Source organism: Salvelinus alpinus, chromosome 33, assembly GCF_045679555.1.
Source record: "Salvelinus alpinus chromosome 33, SLU_Salpinus.1, whole genome shotgun sequence".
In the NCBI taxonomy this organism is placed as follows: Eukaryota; Metazoa; Chordata; class Actinopteri; order Salmoniformes; family Salmonidae; genus Salvelinus; species Salvelinus alpinus.
This window is the reverse complement of record NC_092118.1, coordinates 8,336,431-8,356,435: the sequence shown is the minus strand read 5'-3', so window position 1 is coordinate 8,356,435 and position 20,005 is coordinate 8,336,431. Positions and strand designations below refer to the sequence as shown.

Here is a 20,005-nt window from a genome sequence, read left to right as displayed (position 1 = left end):
GGAGAGAGAGAGATGGAGCGAGACAGTAGGGGGGAGAGAGAGAGATGGAGCGAGACAGTAGGGGGAGAGAGAGAGAGATGGAGCGAGACAGTAGGGGGAAGAGAGAGAGATGGAGCGAGACAGTAGGGGGAAGAGAGAGAGATGGAGCGAGACAGTAGGGGAGAGAGAGAGAGATGGAGCGAGACAGTAGGAGGGAGAGAGAGAGAGATGGAGCGAGACAGTAGGGGGGAGAGAGAGAGAGATGGAGCGAGACAGTAGGAGGGAGAGAGAGAGAGATGGAGCGAGACAGTAGGGGGGAGAGAGAGAGAGATGGAGCGAGACTGTAGGGGGAGAGAGAGAGAGAGACGGAGAGAGACTGTAGGTGGAGAGAGAGAGAGATGGAGCGAGACAGTAGGAGGGAGAGAGAGAGAGATGGAGCGAGACAGTAGGGGGGAGAGAGAGAGAGATGGAGCGAGACTGTAGGGGGAGAGAGAGAGAGAGACGGAGAGAGACTGTAGGTGGAGAGAGAGAGAGATGGAGCGAGACAGTAGGAGGGAGAGAGAGAGAGACGGAGCGAGACTGTAGGGGGGAGAGAGAGAGATGGAGCAAGACAGTAGGAGGGAGAGAGAGAGATGGAGAGAGACAGTAGGGGAGAGAGAGAGATGGAGCAAGACAGTAGGTGGAGAGAGAGAGAGATGGAGAGAGACAGTAGGAGGGAGAGAGAGAGATGGAGCGAGACAGTAGGAGGGAGAGAGAGAGAGACGGAGCGAGACAGTAGGGGGAGAGAGAGAGAGACGGAGCGAGACAGTAGGGGGAGAGAGAGAGAGACGGAGCGAGACAGTAGGGGGAGAGAGAGAGAGACGGAGCGAGACAGTAGGGGAGAGAGAGAGAGATGGAGAGAGACTGTAGGTGGAGAGAGAGAGATGGAGAGAGACTGTAGGTGGAGAGAGAGAGAGATGGAGCGAGACAGTAGGTGGAGAGAGAGAGAGATGGAGCGAGACAGTAGGTGGAGAGAGAGAGAGATGGAGCGAGACAGTAGGGGGGAGAGAGAGAGATGGAGCGAGACAGTAGGTGGAGAGAGAGAGAGATGGAGCGAGACTGTAGGTGGAGAGAGAGAGACGGAGAGAGACTGTAGGTGGAGAGAGAGAGACGGAGAGAGACTGTAGGTGGAGAGAGAGAGAGACGGAGAGAGACTGTAGGTGGAGAGAGAGAGAGATGGAGAGAGACTATAGGTGGAGAGAGAGAGATGGAGAGAGACTATAGGTGGAGAGAGAGAGATGGAGCGAGACTGTAGGTGGAGAGAGAGAGAGATGGAGCGAGACAGTAGGGGGGAGAGAGAGAGAGATGGAGCGAGACAGTAGGGGGGAGAGAGAGAGACGGAGCGAGACAGTAGGTGGAGAGAGAGAGACGGAGAGAGACGGAGAGAGACAGTAGGAGGGAGAGAGAGAGATGGAGCGAGACAGTAGGGGGGAGAGAGAGAGATGGAGCGAGACAGTAGGGGGAGAGAGAGAGAGATGGAGCGAGACAGTAGGGGGGAGAGAGAGAGATGGAGCGAGACAGTAGGGGGGAGAGAGAGAGATGGAGCGAGACAGTAGGGGGAGAGAGAGAGAGACGGAGCGAGACAGTAGGTGGAGAGAGAGAGAGACGGAGCGAGACAGTAGGGGGAGAGAGAGAGAGACGGAGCGAGACAGTAGGGGGAGAGAGAGAGAGACGGAGCGAGACAGTAGGTGGAGAGAGAGAGAGACGGAGCGAGACAGTACGAGGGAGAGAGAGAGAGACGGAGCGAGACAGTAGGTGGAGAGAGAGAGAGACGGAGCGAGACAGTAGGAGGGAGAGAGAGAGAGATGGAGCGAGACAGTAGGAGGGAGAGAGAGAGAGATGGAGCGAGACAGTAGGGGGAAGAGAGAGAGATGGAGCGAGACAGTAGGGGGAAGAGAGAGAGATGGAGCGAGACAGTAGGGGAGAGAGAGAGAGATGGAGCGAGACAGTAGGGGAGAGAGAGAGAGAGAGATGGAGCGAGACAGTAGGAGGGAGAGAGAGAGAGATGGAGCGAGACAGTAGGGGGGAGAGAGAGAGAGATGGAGCGAGACAGTAGGAGGGAGAGAGAGAGAGATGGAGCGAGACAGTAGGGGGGAGAGAGAGAGAGATGGAGCGAGACTGTAGGGGGAGAGAGAGAGAGAGACGGAGAGAGACTGTAGGTGGAGAGAGAGAGAGATGGAGCGAGACAGTAGGAGGGAGAGAGAGAGATGGAGCGAGACAGTAGGGGGGAGAGAGAGAGAGATGGAGCGAGACAGTAGGGGGGAGAGAGAGAGACGGAGCGAGACTGTAGGGGGGAGAGAGAGAGAGATGGAGCGAGACTGTAGGGGGGAGAGAGAGAGACGGAGCGAGACTGTAGGGGTGAGAGAGAGAGAGATGGAGCGAGACAGTAGGGGGGAGAGAGAGAGAGATGGAGCGAGACTGTAGGGGGGAGAGAGAGAGAGATGGAGCGAGACTGTAGGGGGGAGAGAGAGAGACGGAGCGAGACTGTAGGGGTGAGAGAGAGAGATGGAGCGAGACAGTAGGGGGGAGAGAGAGAGAGATGGAGCGAGACAGTAGGTGGAGAGAGAGAGAGATGGAGCGAGACAGTAGGTGGAGAGAGAGAGAGATGGAGCGAGACAGTAGGGGGGAGAGAGAGAGAGATGGAGCGAGACAGTAGGTGGAGAGAGAGAGAGATGGAGCGAGACAGTAGGAGGGAGAGAGAGAGAGATGGAGCGAGACAGTAGGGGGGAGAGAGAGAGAGATGGAGCGAGACAGTAGGTGGAGAGAGAGAGAGATGGAGCAAGACAGTAGGGGGGAGAGAGAGAGAGATGGAGCGAGACAGTAGGTGGAGAGAGAGAGAGATGGAGCAAGACAGTAGGGGGGAGAGAGAGAGAGATGGAGCAAGACAGTAGGTGGAGAGAGAGAGAGATGGAGCGAGACAGTAGGAGGGAGAGAGAGAGATGGAGAGAGACAGTAGGAGGGAGAGAGAGAGATGGAGAGAGACAGTAGGGGAGAGAGAGAGAGATGGAGCAAGACAGTAGGAGGGAGAGAGAGAGATGGAGAGAGACAGTAGGGGAGAGAGAGAGATGGAGAGAGACAGTAGGGGAGAGAGAGAGATGGAGCGAGACAGTAGGAGGGAGAGAGAGAGATGGAGCGAGACAGTAGGAGGGAGAGAGATGGAGAGAGACAGTAGGTGGAGAGAGAGAGAGATGGAGCAAGACAGTAGGAGGGAGAGAGAGAGATGAGAGAGACAGTAGGGGAGAGAGAGAGATGGAGAGAGACAGTAGGAGGGAGAGAGAGAGATGGAGCGAGACAGTAGGAGGGAGAGAGAGAGATGGAGCGAGATAGTAGGGGGGAGAGAGAGAGATGGAGCGAGACAGTAGGAGGGAGAGAGAGAGATGGAGCGAGACAGTAGGAGGGAGAGAGAGAGATGGAGCGAGACAGTAGGAGGGAGAGAGAGAGATGGAGCGAGACAGTAGGAGGGAGAGAGAGAGATGGAGCGAGACAGTAGGAGGGAGAGAGATGGAGAGAGACAGTAGGGGGGAGAGAGAGAGAGATGGAGCAAGACAGTAGGGGGGAGAGAGAGAGAGATGGAGCGAGACAGTAGGGGGAGAGAGAGAGATGGAGCGAGACAGTAGGGGGGAGAGAGAGAGATGGAGCGAGACAGTAGGGGAGAGAGAGATGGAGAGAGACAGTAGGGGGGAGAGAGAGAGAGATGGAGTAAGACAGTAGGGGGGAGAGAGAGAGATGGAGCGAGACAGTAGGAGGGAGAGAGATGGAGAGAGACAGTAGGGGGGAGAGAGAGAGAGATGGAGTAAGACAGTAGGGGGGAGAGAGAGAGATGGAGCGAGACAGTAGGGGGGAGAGAGAGAGATGGAGCGAGACAGTAGGGGAGAGAGAGATGGAGAGAGACAGTAGGGGGGAGAGAGAGAGAGATGGAGCGAGACAGTAGGGGGAGAGAGAGAGATGGAGAGAGACAGTAGGAGGGAGAGAGAGAGATGGAGCGAGACAGTAGGAGGGAGAGAGAGAGATGGAGCGAGATAGTAGGGGGGAGAGAGAGAGATGGAGCGAGACAGTAGGGGAGAGAGAGAGAGATGGAGCGAGACAGTAGGGGAGAGAGAGAGAGATGGAGCGAGACAGTAGGTGGAGAGAGAGAGATGGAGAGAGACTGTAGGTGGAGAGAGAGAGAGATGGAGCGAGACAGTAGGTGGAGAGAGAGAGATGGAGAGGGACTGTAGGTGGAGAGAGAGAGAGAGATGGAGCGAGACAGTAGGGGGGAGAGAGAGAGATGGAGCGAGATAGTAGGGGGGAGAGAGAGAGATGGAGCGAGACAGTAGGAGGGAGAGAGAGAGATGGAGCGAGACAGTAGGAGGGAGAGAGAGAGATGGAGCGAGACAGTAGGGGGGAGAGAGAGAGATGGAGCGAGATAGTAGGAGGGAGAGAGAGAGATGGAGCGAGACAGTAGGAGGGAGAGAGAGAGATGGAGCGAGACAGTAGGGGGAGAGAGAGAGATGGAGCGAGACAGTAGGGGGGAGAGAGAGAGATGGAGCGAGACAGTAGGAGGGAGAGAGAGAGATGGAGCGAGATAGTAGGGGGGAGAGAGAGAGAGATGGAGCGAGACAGTAGGTGGAGAGAGAGAGAGATGGAGCAAGACAGTAGGTGGAGAGAGAGAGAGATGGAGCGAGACAGTAGGAGGGAGAGAGAGAGATGGAGAGAGACAGTAGGAGGGAGAGAGAGAGATGGAGAGAGACAGTAGGGGAGAGAGAGAGAGATGGAGCAAGACAGTAGGAGGGAGAGAGAGAGATGGAGAGAGACAGTAGGGGAGAGAGAGAGATGGAGAGAGACAGTAGGGGAGAGAGAGAGATGGAGAGAGACAGTAGGAGGGAGAGAGAGAGATGGAGCGAGACAGTAGGAGGGAGAGAGATGGAGAGAGACAGTAGGTGGAGAGAGAGAGAGATGGAGCAAGACAGTAGGAGGGAGAGAGAGAGATGAGAGAGACAGTAGGGGAGAGAGAGAGATGGAGAGAGACAGTAGGAGGGAGAGAGAGAGATGGAGCGAGACAGTAGGAGGGAGAGAGAGAGATGGAGCGAGACAGTAGGGGGAGAGAGAGAGATGGAGCGAGACAGTAGGGGGAGAGAGAGAGATGGAGCGAGACAGTAGGGGGGAGAGAGAGAGATGGAGCGAGACAGTAGGTGGAGAGAGAGAGAGATGGAGCAAGACAGTAGGGGGGAGAGAGAGAGAGATGGAGCAAGACAGTAGGTGGAGAGAGAGAGAGATGGAGCGAGACAGTAGGAGGGAGAGAGAGAGATGGAGAGAGACAGTAGGAGGGAGAGAGAGAGATGGAGAGAGACAGTAGGGGAGAGAGAGAGAGATGGAGCAAGACAGTAGGAGGGAGAGAGAGAGATGGAGAGAGACAGTAGGGGAGAGAGAGAGATGGAGAGAGACAGTAGGGGAGAGAGAGAGATGTAGATTTTCTGTTGCCACAAGAAAAGGGCAACCAGTGAAGAACAAACACCACTGTAAATACAACCCATATTTATGTTTATTTATTTTAACTTGTGTGCTTTAACCATTTGTACATTGTTACAACACTGCATATATATAATATGACATTTGTAATGTCTTTATTGTTTTGAAACTTCTGTATGTGTAATGTTTACTGTTCATTTTTATTGTTTATTTGACTTTTGTATATTACCTACCTCACTTGCTTTGGCAATGTTAACACATGTTTCCCATGCCAATAAAGCCCCTTGAATTGAATTGAATTGAATTGAGAGAGAGAATGAGAGAGAGAGAGTCAGAGTGGGACAGAGAGAGAGAGAGAGAGAGAGAGAGAGAGAGAGAGAGAGAGAGAGATAAATACAACCCATATTTATGTTTATTTCTTTTCCCTTGTGTGCTTTAACCATTTGTACATTGTTACAACACTGCATATATATAATATGACATTTGTAATGTCTTTATTGTTTTGAAACTTCTGTATGTGTAATGTTTACTGTTCATTTTTATTGTTTATTTGACTTTTGTATATTATCTACCTCACTTGCTTTGGCAATGTTAACACATGTTTCCCATGCCAATAAAGCCCCTTGAATTGAATTGAATTGAATTGAGATGGAGAGAGACAGTAGGAGGGAGAGAGAGAGATGGAGCGAGACAGTAGGAGGGAGAGAGATGGAGAGAGACAGTAGGTGGAGAGAGAAAGAGATGGAGCAAGACAGTAGGAGGGAGAGAGAGAGATGAGAGAGACAGTAGGGGAGAGAGAGAGATGGAGAGAGACAGTAGGAGGGAGAGAGAGAGATGGAGCGAGACAGTAGGAGGGAGAGAGAGAGATGGAGCGAGATAGTAGGGGGGAGAGAGAGAGATGGAGCGAGACAGTAGGAGGGAGAGAGAGAGATGGAGCGAGACAGTAGGAGGGAGAGAGAGAGATGGAGCGAGACAGTAGGAGGGAGAGAGAGAGATGGAGAGAGACAGTAGGAGGGAGAGAGAGAGATGGAGCGAGACAGTAGGAGGGAGAGAGATGGAGAGAGACAGTAGGGGGGAGAGAGAGAGAGATGGAGCAAGACAGTAGGGGGGAGAGAGAGAGAGATGGAGCGAGACAGTAGGGGGAGAGAGAGAGATGGAGCGAGACAGTAGGGGGGAGAGAGAGAGATGGAGCGAGACAGTAGGGGAGAGAGAGATGGAGAGAGACAGTAGGGGGGAGAGAGAGAGAGATGGAGTAAGACAGTAGGGGGGAGAGAGAGAGATGGAGCGAGACAGTAGGAGGGAGAGAGATGGAGAGAGACAGTAGGGGGGAGAGAGAGAGAGATGGAGTAAGACAGTAGGGGGGAGAGAGAGAGATGGAGCGAGACAGTAGGGGGGAGAGAGAGAGATGGAGCGAGACAGTAGGGGAGAGAGAGATGGAGAGAGACAGTAGGGGGGAGAGAGAGAGAGATGGAGCGAGACAGTAGGGGGAGAGAGAGAGATGGAGAGAGACAGTAGGAGGGAGAGAGAGAGATGGAGCGAGACAGTAGGAGGGAGAGAGAGAGATGGAGCGAGATAGTAGGGGGGAGAGAGAGAGATGGAGCGAGACAGTAGGGGAGAGAGAGAGAGATGGAGCGAGACAGTAGGGGAGAGAGAGAGAGATGGAGCGAGACAGTAGGTGGAGAGAGAGAGATGGAGAGAGACTGTAGGTGGAGAGAGAGAGAGATGGAGCGAGACAGTAGGTGGAGAGAGAGAGATGGAGAGGGACTGTAGGTGGAGAGAGAGAGAGAGATGGAGCGAGACAGTAGGGGGGAGAGAGAGAGATGGAGCGAGATAGTAGGGGGGAGAGAGAGAGATGGAGCGAGACAGTAGGAGGGAGAGAGAGAGATGGAGCGAGACAGTAGGAGGGAGAGAGAGAGATGGAGCGAGACAGTAGGAGGGAGAGAGAGAGATGGAGCGAGACAGTAGGGGGGAGAGAGAGAGATGGAGCGAGATAGTAGGAGGGAGAGAGAGAGATGGAGCGAGACAGTAGGAGGGAGAGAGAGAGATGGAGCGAGACAGTAGGAGGGAGAGAGAGAGATGGAGCGAGACAGTAGGGGGAGAGAGAGAGATGGAGCGAGACAGTAGGGGGGAGAGAGAGAGATGGAGCGAGACAGTAGGAGGGAGAGAGAGAGATGGAGCGAGATAGTAGGGGGGAGAGAGAGAGATGGAGTGAGACAGTAGGGGGAGAGAGAGAGAGATGGAGCGAGACAGTAGGAGGGAGAGAGAGAGATGGAGCGAGATAGTAGGGGGGAGAGAGAGAGATGGAGCGAGACAGTAGGTGGAGAGAGAGAGATGGAGAGACAACGTAGGTTTGGGCGGTATACCATCTACCGGGGTATTTGAAAATAGCCACGGGATGGGTTTTCAATACCATCATCACCGTCAAGTTATTTACTTTCAATAAATGTGAATATTTGTAGCTACTTTTTAAGTTAATACCTGCATTCAGCTGGTGTAATACGCTAGGAGATAAAAGCAGATTGTGTTCATCATTTCATCTGTCCCATTGTTTTACATGATGAAGCTCACCGTAGTTCCCCAGAACAGTTGAGCCAGTCACGTGTTCGTTGTTCAGGGCACAACGAGAGAAAGCTCATAGCGCTCCATCGGTAAGTTCTGCCGTGTTCTAGAAGTCAGGGAGCTCTGTTATCCCAGTTAACTGTACAGATGCCATTCTTGCCCTGTGCTTCCTACTAGCGTTTTTTCCCCCTCCTCCGTGTACACATGCTGCTATTACTTCAGAAATGTCTGCATCACAGACTTTGTTAATTTGCACAATTTCTCTCGTTCACTTGCTCTTGTAAATCTCCACACTCACCGAAAATGACAGTCGGTAGCTACTAACTGTGCTTGCATAACTGTATGAGCTGGATTTGCCTGTCTTTACAATTAGTTTATGTTAATTTTTGTTCTATAGAATTTAGCTAAATAGCTTACTGTACATGTGATTTCGCTATTACTTGCGCTAATTTTGTTAGAATTTTGGTAATATGTGGCTTTTTTTGTTGCATTTTTAGTGCCCCCTTGTGTGCTATACCGGTAATACCATAAATCCCGGGATGGCAGAGACAGTAGGTGAGAGAGAGAGACATAGAGAGACAGCTGGGGAGTTAGACAGTAGGTGAGAGAATAGACTCTGAACTGACCCAAATCAACACATTCCTGGGCTACCGCCTTAGTTTCTTCCCCCGTGTCCTCGAAGACCGCCCTCTGTTTTCACACACAGGTCAGGGGGTCATAAACCCTGCTGTTCTTTAACTGGGACCGCTGGCCAATGAGAAAGAGCTGCCGTTGGGGCTGGACCCGTGGGAGTGTCCGACAGCGTCCTGAGAAAACCTTCTGTTATGTTGGTCTCTGTTTGTTTAGTTGTTCTTATGTGTCTCTGGGGAAGTGAGTTTTTTTTTATAGCTCTGCCCATATTGTTACCCGGCTAAACTCACTCCAACTCTTACATACATTTACGCATGCACTTCGTCCCTCCTGAGTCCGTACGGGAGTAGCAGCGATGGGACAAGACTAACTACCAATTGCATTTCACAAAATTGTGGTGAAAGTACAAATATAATTAAAAATAATAATTACGCACGCACGCACGCACACACACACACACACACACACGCACACACACACGCGCACACACACACACACACATGTAGACAACCTCTGGACGATGAGGAATTTCCTCTGTTTAAGGGGGAGCTACTATTACTCAGACTGTTGTAGGATCAGATGACTAGTCCTGTAGACTACTGTCAGAGACAGTGTGAGTGGATTGGACATGGGCTTACACGCTAAACATGAGCTCCCTCTAATATAAACCTCAGAAGGGTGAGAGGTCACAGATGACATCATGGGGAAAGAGACAGGTGAGGCTTACACACTCAGAGAAACACACACGCACACCCTTAATCCCTCGAACTGTATTGCATTCAAAAGACAGAGCGTTTGTTTTATGGAAATAAAATCAAGGATGAGAAAAGAGAGTCTCGAGAAGGCATTTCCGTCTGTCATGTAACCGACATCGGCGACGGGCACAAACAAACCAGATGTGTTTTTAGAAGTGCCCCATCATGAGAACTCTAGCTTGGCTGCACCACTACTGCCTCAACACAAAACCTCCAACCCTGACCCCAAACCTCCTCCAAACCTATTCTTTAGTGTAGGCAGCCAGTAGGAACACAAACCAGTGTGTGTGTGTGTGTGTGTGTGTGTGTGTGTGTGTGGTATCTAAAGTATGTGTTTGGGCCTGGGCTGTGTGTGTACTGACTGAGCTGACTCTACACACAACCACTGTTTGGCTGTCCCTCTGTAAACACCACCTCTGGCACCTCTATACACAGGGAGGAGTGAGGGCGACGGGGAGGGAGGAGAGGGAATGGGGGAGGGAAGGGAGGAAGGCAGTTTGAACAGAACCCTGGGGATTGGGTGTGAGAATATGGGAGAAATGGGAGAGAGAGAGATACAGGGTGAGAGAGTGAATGGGCGGGTGGAGTGAGGGAGGTAGAGAACGGGGAGGCACAGGGTAAGAGAGAGGGCAAAGGAGCGGCGGAGAGGATCTTGGACAGGACTCGGTGCATTCCTTCTCCTTGTGGACATTCCGGGTCGGAGTTGTGTGGTGGTTAAATGACACAGCTGTCCCGCAGCACAGAGAAACGACCCGACTACTGGACTACAGGGTCAGGAATGCCTCTCTCCCTCTAGTCTCTCTCTTTCTCGCCTCGTTTCTCATTCGACTAAATATTTTAGAAATGAAACAAACATGACCTAAAAACGACATGAAATGTCTGTTACATTCTTTGACTTTGTCTCTTGCACACAAACAACCGTCTCTCTCTCTCTCGTGTGTTTGTTGAGTAAACGGTGCGCTGCTTTGAGTCAACCGACTGACCCTGATCCATAAAAGAAACACGCCCAATACAGATGTGGGATACAGACCACCGCACGCACACAAACCACACACACACACACACACACACACACACACAGTAAACTACCACATCTCATTTCTCCAGTCCTCAGGTGTTTGTGTGTGCGTCTGCACGTGTGTGCACGCGCGTGTGCGTGCGTATGTGTGTGAGCCTCCCTCCCATACTAAGTGTGGATAAATCACATTGATCTTGTTACCTTGGGTACCGCCACAAACCTGCAAATTTTTTACCCCCACTCAGCAAAATGTCTTTCGACCCCTCCTTGAGGTAGAGGAGGGTACCACTTAGGAGGCAGGTGGGGCACAGCAACCCCTCACAGCAGATTCCCAAACCAACCAGTTCAGGGTTGTCCAACACTGTCTGTTACCCAGAGCCAATATCCACACGGCAGTCTGTCTGTCTATAAACTTTTAACGAAAACATCCTCCAAAGCGGCAGGGGATGGAAGGCTTTTTCATTTCTCTCTCTTTCCGTCTCTCTCTCTCTGTGTCAGACTTCCCGTCTTTCACGCTACATGTTTTCTCCACGCTCTTCTGAGCCCACTCCAGAATAGAGGACAGCCTTTGCGATGCAGTGTCCTGGTGGCAGGCAGTCAGTATGTCCCAGTGATGACATCCCTGGCACGCTATGTGGCACAGCAAGGCTCAACGCCACTTCCCTAAGCACTAATCCAATAGGAGTCAGCCAGCCGGAGACAAAGGCATAGACCATTACAGCAGAGTGTGTGTGTGTGTGAGAGAGAGAGAAGATAACTGTGTGTAAGCACCACGCCCTCTATGTGTGTGTGTGTGTGTGTGTGTGTGTGTGTGTGTGTGTGTGTGTGTGTGTGTGTGTGTGTGTGTGTGTGTGTGTGTCCTGGGGCGAGGCAGGTGTGCTGGTGACAGAGGGGAAGCCCAGGGGGAGGACGGGGTTCATAGATGCACCAGTATCCACGGCTACAACCACATCAGTAAACGCTCCTAGGAGTCTCTCTCTATCCATCTCGCTCTCGCCGTCTCTCTCACACACACACTCGAGTCTCAGATTCCCCTCCTCCACTACAACTTGTTAAATCCTATTGTCCATCTTTCCCTTCTCTTTATGTCCATTTAAGTTTCCTCCGCTACACGCCTCCCTCTTTGTCCCAGTTGTACCCTCTCCCTCTCTCTTTCTGGTGATGTACTGTTACATCTGAACTACGACCTATGACCCAGTCTAATCCCATACCCTCCCAGGCACCGGAGAAGGCAAGGGTGCGCGTGCTCAGGAGTACAGGGGCACCTCTGCAGCTGGGGTACGTGGGTGTGTGTTTGGGGTTGGGGGGGGGTATCAGTGACTTGGGCAAATAGTTCAGCTGGAAGCTCAACGCTCAAAGCGAAGCTCCAGATATCACACGCTGGGTAGAACGATGTTGAGACGGCACTAGCATGCCGCAGGCGTTTTCAGCGCAGCGTTATATGCGATTACAAAGACACGGGGGAAACCGGAAAGTGCTGTTCTTGCATAAAAGATGTCAAAAGGGGATTTATAGCATTTCGCATTCCATGTATACGTCGAGAGGTTTGTGTGTGTGTGCGTTGCGTTGCGAGAGGGAGAGAGACTGAGGAAAAGAGAGTCAGAGAGACGCCTAGAAGCAGACGAAGGGTGGGACTGGTCCTTTATCCATGTCTCAGCTAATCATTGAAATGCCCGGAGAACGAGAGAGAAAGGAGAAAAGATTGTGACTGTACATGTTTAGAGCCTGGAGCAAAACCACAGCATCCTCTTCGCTGGAGAGAGGGAAACACACACCAGAGAGAGAGAGAGAGAGAGAGAGAGAGAGAGAGAGAGTGAGAGCGAGAGAGAGACAGAGAGAGACAGAGAGAGAGAGAGAGAGATAGCGAGAGAGAGCGAGAGATAGCGAGAGAGAGATAGCGAGAGAGAGAGGGAGAGAGCGAGAGAGAGAGGGAGAGACCGAGGAAAGAGGAGGGAGAGACAGAGGAATCCTCATTCCCCCCTTGCTCTAAGGAGAGCGAAAAGAGAGGAAGAGAGACGGGTAGAGAAAGAGGAAGAGATCCTGTCCTTCCGTTTTACTGCCAGGTGCAACCTTAACCTGAGCACCTCCCTTCTCCTCAATTGCCTGAGGGGCCTAGTCAAGTCCAGACAGGTACGGAGATGGGCATTGGGGATGCTGGGGTGTTGAGAGGGTGCTGGAAATAACTATAACTCCTTGGGCTGTACACACACACCCTGGGGAGTGGAAGACGTAAAACCTCCCCAGAGATCCACTAACATCACACACACAACGAGTGAAGAACAGAGAGAAATACGCGACGAAGGAGAGGACCGAGGGATATACTGTATTTATCATTGTAATGTTAAAAGGGTGGTTTGGGGCTTTCCTATTTTTCTCCTATCTGTTTCATACTGTATCTGCAAGAACACACACACACACACACACACACACACACACACACACACACACACACACACACACACACACACACACACACACACATAGACACACCACAGAAAAGAGTGTCTCTTTGTCTGGTCGGATAAAAGGAATTCAAATCAGCGGACGGATTGTTACAGATGAGTTACTTCCTCTTTCTCTGGCCGTGAAATGAAATGCGAGCTGAAAGACACACACATTAATTCGACATGACACCCGCAGCCTTTCGTCGCCATGGGTCTGCGTCGTCCCATAACTAAAAGGGATTCTTCGGTAACGACAGTGCCCGTTTGAAATGTAATTTGCACACATTTGAGAGTGAAAACAGAGGCGGTTGTAGTCCCTTCTTCGTCTTCTGATTTGAGACGTTTTGGTTCCTTTATCGGGGATCAGTCGGCTTTTGTTCCAACCCAGCGACGAAACACCTGATTCACGTCATCAACGGCAGCGTTCATCAATACCTTGATAAGTTGAATCCTGTGTGGTAGCGCTAGGCTGAAACAAAAGCCTGCACATCTGTAGCTCTCCAGGAACTGGGGTTGGAGTCCACGGCACTAAATACTCTAGTTCTTGAGTTAGAATCTCCTGTCTTTAGGCAAATTTTCCAACCTCTCCCCCCCCTTGTGCACTATGACACATTGAAGCTCTTAGCCTGAGGTCACAAGGCTTTTACCCCATTGCCATGGTGATATCTGACACCCCAACCCCATCGCTGACTGGGCCCTAACGGCAGGCTAAGATGCTGGTGTCCAAAGCAGCATCATTAAGACATTAAAAGCTGATCTGTTGTATAGGTCTCCAATCCAGTGGTCTACCACAGCCCGTTACAGAGTGGCCAACTAAGGAGCTGATGCGGACTCTCTGTCAGGGCTCGTGAAACTTACACTGCAACTACGTCCATACACACACACACACACACACCATAGTAAGGTGGTCAGCTGTCAAATCCAACTCCCCACCTTCCCAAATCAGCTCCATTAACCCCCCCCCCAGTCATCTATTAAATTAGACTGATCTCATTTGAGCCCCCCCCCCCCAGCCACATACACACACTTTACCCTGAAGCCATTTCAGCCCTGCTATATTATGTTAACGCAGTTATCCACCACTTTCCAACTCTCCCAATGAATGCAAACCAAAACCAGTAACCACATTTATCAGACATTCCTTCAGGAGGGCTGCTCCACATGTACCCCCCCCCCCCCCCTTCTACCCCCTCCCTCCTTGCCTTCCCCCAACCCTCCACCTCTGTGCTTTTTCAGAAAGGAGTGGAACGCTCTTTGAAGATCAGTCGGGAATATCAACAAAGAGAGACTACTGGCACAAGCAGTAATGCACTATTAACAAAATTAACTCCCAGATAGATGAAAGTGAAAAATATATACCACACCGTTCCCAAAAACCTTTATCATTTAATTGCTTTTCAGACTTTCTCGCTCCACTCTCTCCCTTTTTCTCTCATCAACAACTGCCAAAATGAAAAAGCTCTCTCACACACACCTTCTAGGGGTTTCTTTAAGACCTTTATGAAAGGTGAAGGGCACAGGTGAGAAAGATACCGTATGAGCAGGGTGGTGAAGAGGCAGGCAAAAGGTCAAGATGGCTCAGTGCATGGTGAGAGGAGAGAGACTTGAAAGCTTTCATCTCTCACCTTAGGGGTTAGGAGGTGAGGGAGAAGGGGAGAAGAGGTGAGGGCTTAGGGGGTGTGAGAGAGGAGGGAGGGAAGGAGGGGAGATAGAGGTCAAAAGGTGGGAAAAACAGGAAATCACTCACACCTGCAGATTGACAGGAGTTATAGCTGCAGTCTTTACTTAGCTTCACTCTTTCTTACAGAGCCCACTTCGGTCCCACACACCCGTCCGCTTCTCTTCCATACGAACACAATCTATCTTAATAGTATAATGCCTCCCTCCATTTCCCGCTGTCAATTATCCACATTAAACCACTCCCTCCCCTCCCTCCCTCCCTCCCTCCCTCCCTCCCTCCCAGAGAGGTCAAACTGCTGCCCTGTTATCGTTTCCATTGATCCACGCAGGTCACAAGGACACAAATCCAACCATTTTGTAATTTGACCCAATGTAAGGATCTCTCCCAATGATGCAGAGAAATAGCCTGTGTGTGTGCATAGTGTCCTACCTGTCAGCGTCTCCCTGGCCCGTGGAGGTGTTGCGTTGGAGGGTCTCTCGTACCGCCGCCATGCCGTCGGGTAGACGGTTGAGTCGCCGCGTGTACAGGCTCAGACCGCCATCCGTCATGTAGCTGAGATCAGAAAAGGTCAAGGGTCACGTCAGAGAACACAAGGTTTTCAAAGTCAAAGCGCACGTTAAAATACCACAACACTGAGTTTTACAACACTTTTGATGGAATACAGTTCATTCCAAAACTGATATTGTTTGACTAAAAGAAGACAGTTTTTCATGTCAGCTTTCAAGCCAGGAAGAAGAAAATAGAGCACGGTCCAACACTTGGGCTAACACCCCAGAGAGAGAGCCAACAACTCCTTCCCTTTCTGGTGCCTGGGCCGGACAAACAAGATGGCTGTTCCTTCCTGCTCTAAATAAAACCAACGAGGAGCGGAAAAGAACATCCATCTTGTTGGTCCATCCCAGGCACCAGTCTCATCAATCAGATGAAATGGCTGCTGGTCGACTGGACCGGTCATTAACTCCACACCACTGGAGCTTCGCACATGCATAGAAGAACACAGACACGCACGCACAAGTGCAGCTGGACCAGTTCTTCGCCTACATTTCCAAGATGTTGTTCCTGGTGCAGTGTTAATGTCGGCACCCTTTTTTAGATTTAGTCTAGTCTTAGTCATTTGACTAAAATATCATTCAGAATAACAATTTAGTCTAGTTACTATCAAAATGACGAAAACAATTGGCCATTTTTTCCCCAACTAAATGGCCTTTCATTTTGGTGACATAACATTTGTATTGCTTCATTAACCTGCTTGTGTTCCTATCTCCAACACCGCAGTCGTATCTAACAGTTCACAACAATACACACTAATCTAAAAGTAAAATAACTTGTTATGGAGAGGGGGCAGCATTTTCACGTTTGGATGAAAAGCGTGCCCAGAGTAAACTGCCTGCTACTCAGTCCCAGTTGCTAATATATGCATATTATTAGTAGATTTGGATAGAAAACACTCTGAAGTTTCTAAAACTGTTTGAATGTCGTCTGTGAGTATAACAGAACTCATATGGCAGGCGAAAACCTGAGAAAAATCCAACCAGGAAGTGGGAAATCTGAGGTTTGTAGGTTTTCAACTCTTGGCCTATCGAATACTCAGTGTCTATGTGGTCATTTTGCACTTCCTAAGGCTTCCACTAGATGTCAACAGTCTTTAGAAACTTGTTTGGTGCTTCTACTGTGAAGTGGGGCTGAATGAGAGGGGAATGAGTCAGGGCTCTGGCAGAATGCCAGGAGCTCGTGACGCTCGTTCACGTGAGAGCGAGCTGTGTTCCATTGCTTTTCTGAAGACAAAGGAATTCTCCGGTTGGAACATTATTGAAGATTTATGTTAAAAACATCCTAAAGATTGATTCTATACTTAGTTTGACATGTTTCTACGGACTGTAATATGACTTTTCGTCTGAACTTTTGCCTGGACCTGCCCGCGCGTTGTGAGTTTAGATTGTGTACTGAACGTGCGAACCAAAAGGAGTAATTTGGACATAATGATGGACTTTATGGAACAAATCAAACATTTATTGTGGAACTTGGATTCCTGGGAGTGCATTCTGATGAAGATCAAAGGTAAGTGAATATTTATAATGCTATTTCTGACTTATGTTGACTCCAACATGGTGGATATCTCTTTGGGTTGATTTGTCGTCTGAGCACCGTGCTCAGATTATTGCATGGTTTGCTTTTTCCGTAATTAATTTAAAAAATCTGACACAGCGGTTGCATTAAGGAGAAGTATATCTTTAAATCTGTGAATAACACTTGTATCTTTTATCAATGTTTATTATGAGTATTTCTGTGATTTGATGTGGCTCTGTGCAAATTCACAGGATGTTTTGGAGGCAAAGCCAAATCTAAACTGAGGTTTTTGGATATAAATATGAACTTGATCGAACAAAACATACATGTATTGTGTAACATGTTGTCCCGGGAGTGTCATCTGATGAAGAATATCTAAGGTTAGTGATTAATTTGATCAATATTTCTGCTTTTTGTGACTCCTCTCTTTGGTTGGAAAATCGCTGTATGCTTTCTGTGACTAGTTGCTGACCTAACATAATGATATGTTCTGCTTTCGCCGAAAAGCTTTTTTGAAATCGGACACTGTGGTTGGATTAACGAGAATTTTATCTTTAAAATTGTGTCTAATACTTGTATGTTTGAGAAAATTTAATTATGAGATTTCTGTTGATTGAATTTGATGACCTGCAATTTCATTGGCTGTTGGCGAGTCCTAGACAGGATAATTATATAAATATTAGATTGAGCAATGTCGGAGTGGCATTGACTAAAATACTCTATTCTATTCTATTGTATTTGTATTACTCATCTCATATGTATATACTCTATTCTATTGTATTTTAGTCAGGGCCACTTCGACATTGCTCAATCTAATATTTATATTTATATATTTCTTAATTCCATTCTTTTCCTTTTAGATTTGTGAGTTGTTGTGAATTGTTAGATACGACTGCCCTGTTGGAGCTAGGAACACACGCAATTCCCAACACCCACAATAACATCTGCTAAATATGTGTACGTGACCAATACAATTTGATTTGATTAACACGGTAAAGATAAAGAACGATGCCTGTAAGTCCCACTAGATGGGCAGGCGGCACAATTGGCGATATCGTAAATATTTAGGAAAACAACATTTCGATTTTTGGTCTTATTTCAAGGTTAGGGTCAGGCATAAGGTTAGGTTTAAAATCAGATTTTTAGAAGATCAACTGTAGGACAAGGCGGTATTTATGACTTTGCCACTTGCCCAGATAGCGACTACCCTGTAGGTGGGCGTGGAATCCCACTGCCAACTCATTCTCTATGGTCAAACCTACAATACGGGGTTGAATCAGTTGGTGGCTGGGGCCTGGGGAGGAGGGGGGAGGAGACTGAGCTATCTGTGTCTGTTTTAAATGGTTAAGACACAGGGAGGCTCCACCATATCACCACACACACACACACAACCCCCCCAGGCTACAGGCGTAATCTGGTCACTCCGTTTCCACGACAGCCATTTGAATAAAGGCTAATTTCGACACATCAATCGATTATATGAATATTGAAACAATGTGGCAAATGTCGGAGAGACGGACAGCAAGGTTTACACAAATCTCCTCAGTTGAAAACTAAATGTTAGTCTCAAAGAAATGTGAGATAATGTCTAGATGTTTTTTTATAGTGGAGATCAAAAGTTTATAAATCGTCTGGCTGGGCTGATAAGACCGTGGATTGTGCAGTCAGACGGAACAGAGTAAATAGGCATTTTAACGTCATAGATTTAGCCGGTGGTCATTTGTGGAACAGACGGTTTTAAATCAGCATTCAGGATTAGACCCAACCGTTGTATAATACTGAGCAGCACCTGATCGCTCATCTCACTACGGCTTTGGCTGGCGTCCCACCCTGAGCCAATCCCTAAGCATAGATGTCGAAGATCATACTGCACTAGCAGAGGAATGGTTGGGCTCTTTCTTTTCATAACACTCACCTGCCCAGGTGTGTGTGTGTGTGTGTTTTGTTTGAAATGCGTTATCCGAGTGCTTCAGGGGGAGCACTTAACCCCACCACTTTCAGAGCAGGTGGCTCTGCAGAAGTGATTATGTCGCAAGAGAAACTTTGAGCTTTGGTTCATAGAACCAGGGTTACGTCGGTAAACTCCGGTAGCTAGACGCGGGTGTAATAAACAAAGCGGTTTCTGTTTCCTTCCTACCAATGTGGCTCTGTCTTCTGAACGGTGTAGCCCTTTCCTGCAGTCAAATGAACACACCGCCCTCTAGTGGCATCACGGGTGGAATGTTATTCATATTTTTCATAATTTCATAATTAATAAAACTTTTTTTGGTTTTAAACCCGCCGAACATCCAGTGTTTCTATGTCAAACGGTTCTGTTCTGAAGTGTAATATTGGGATGCAAACTCAAAATTGAATACATTTCAACTCTATATCTGACATGGTACAGGTGTCTTCTTTTGTTTAAGCCCATAACCATGTGTGTGAGGTGGATACTTTTGTTTCAAAGTAGATTTGTTTAAGACTACCACGAAACTGTGTGACCCTGATTTAGCCCACCGCAGTAAAAGGCTAAGCGACAAAATATTATGACCCCATTACTGAAAGATAAGACTCTCTACATTCCCCACAAGCCGCACAGGACTCATTAGAACAGAGTGGACTGGACAGGACCAGACACTAAATCAGACTGGGGGGGGGGGGGGGGGAAATAACATTACCAATGATGATGTTCTGTTCTACACAGAAGAGCATACAAAAGTATGGCCTGATGATCTTCTGAACTTCCCAATACCGTTCTGATGCATTTCAGTCACTTCAAACCACACTTCCTTCAGATTGAAATACTGTCAAAAGTACTGTCAGACTGATTTGTAATAGACTATCTTAGCCCCAATTCACCCCCTTTTTTTTTACATGGTGGGGTCAAAAAGAGTTTGGTAACCCCTGAACTATGTGCTCTAAACAAGGCTATTTTCCTTCCTCTTGACACTGAGGCAGTTTAGGATTTTTTGTTGCTTGTTGATGTTTGACTCTGCTGCTGATGCCAGAATGGGGAGAGTGAACAGCCAAAAAGAGAGAGAGGGACTTAGTCTCTGAGAGCAGTTGGGAGCAGTTGGCTCCCCGTGTGTAAATTAATATGATAATAACGATGACAGCATCGGTTTAAATCGCAGAGTATGACAGCCAGGGTATGCAGGACAGCCTGTTACAACATGGACACTGACTTCAACATGGGCACTGACTAGCAAACAAACAGGTTATGTGGTACATCGCTACTGGATTGAACTCATAGAGCGGACCTACTGTCCTCTGGGAGATAGAGGTAGCATCTGATCTGGGCCAGTATTCACGAAGAGACTCAGAGTAGGAGTGCTGATCTAGAATCAGTTTTGCCTTTCGGATCATAATTCATAAAATGATATGGACAGGGGAAACCTGATCCTAG

At 48.9% G+C, this 20,005-nt stretch overlaps 1 protein-coding gene across 7 annotated transcripts in view; it reads right to left on the bottom strand.

Annotated features, from left to right (window-relative positions):
• nav2a (neuron navigator 2a) overlaps positions 1–20,005 on the bottom strand; it is a 298,168-nt gene that overhangs the window by 39,460 nt on the left and 238,703 nt on the right. For all 7 annotated transcript variants that reach the window (XM_071381946.1, XM_071381948.1, XM_071381941.1 and 4 more), the window contains one exon: positions 14,983–15,105. In XM_071381946.1, the coding sequence (XP_071238047.1) occupies positions 14,983–15,105 (123 nt within the window). The remainder of the gene's footprint in view (positions 1–14,982; positions 15,106–20,005) is intronic.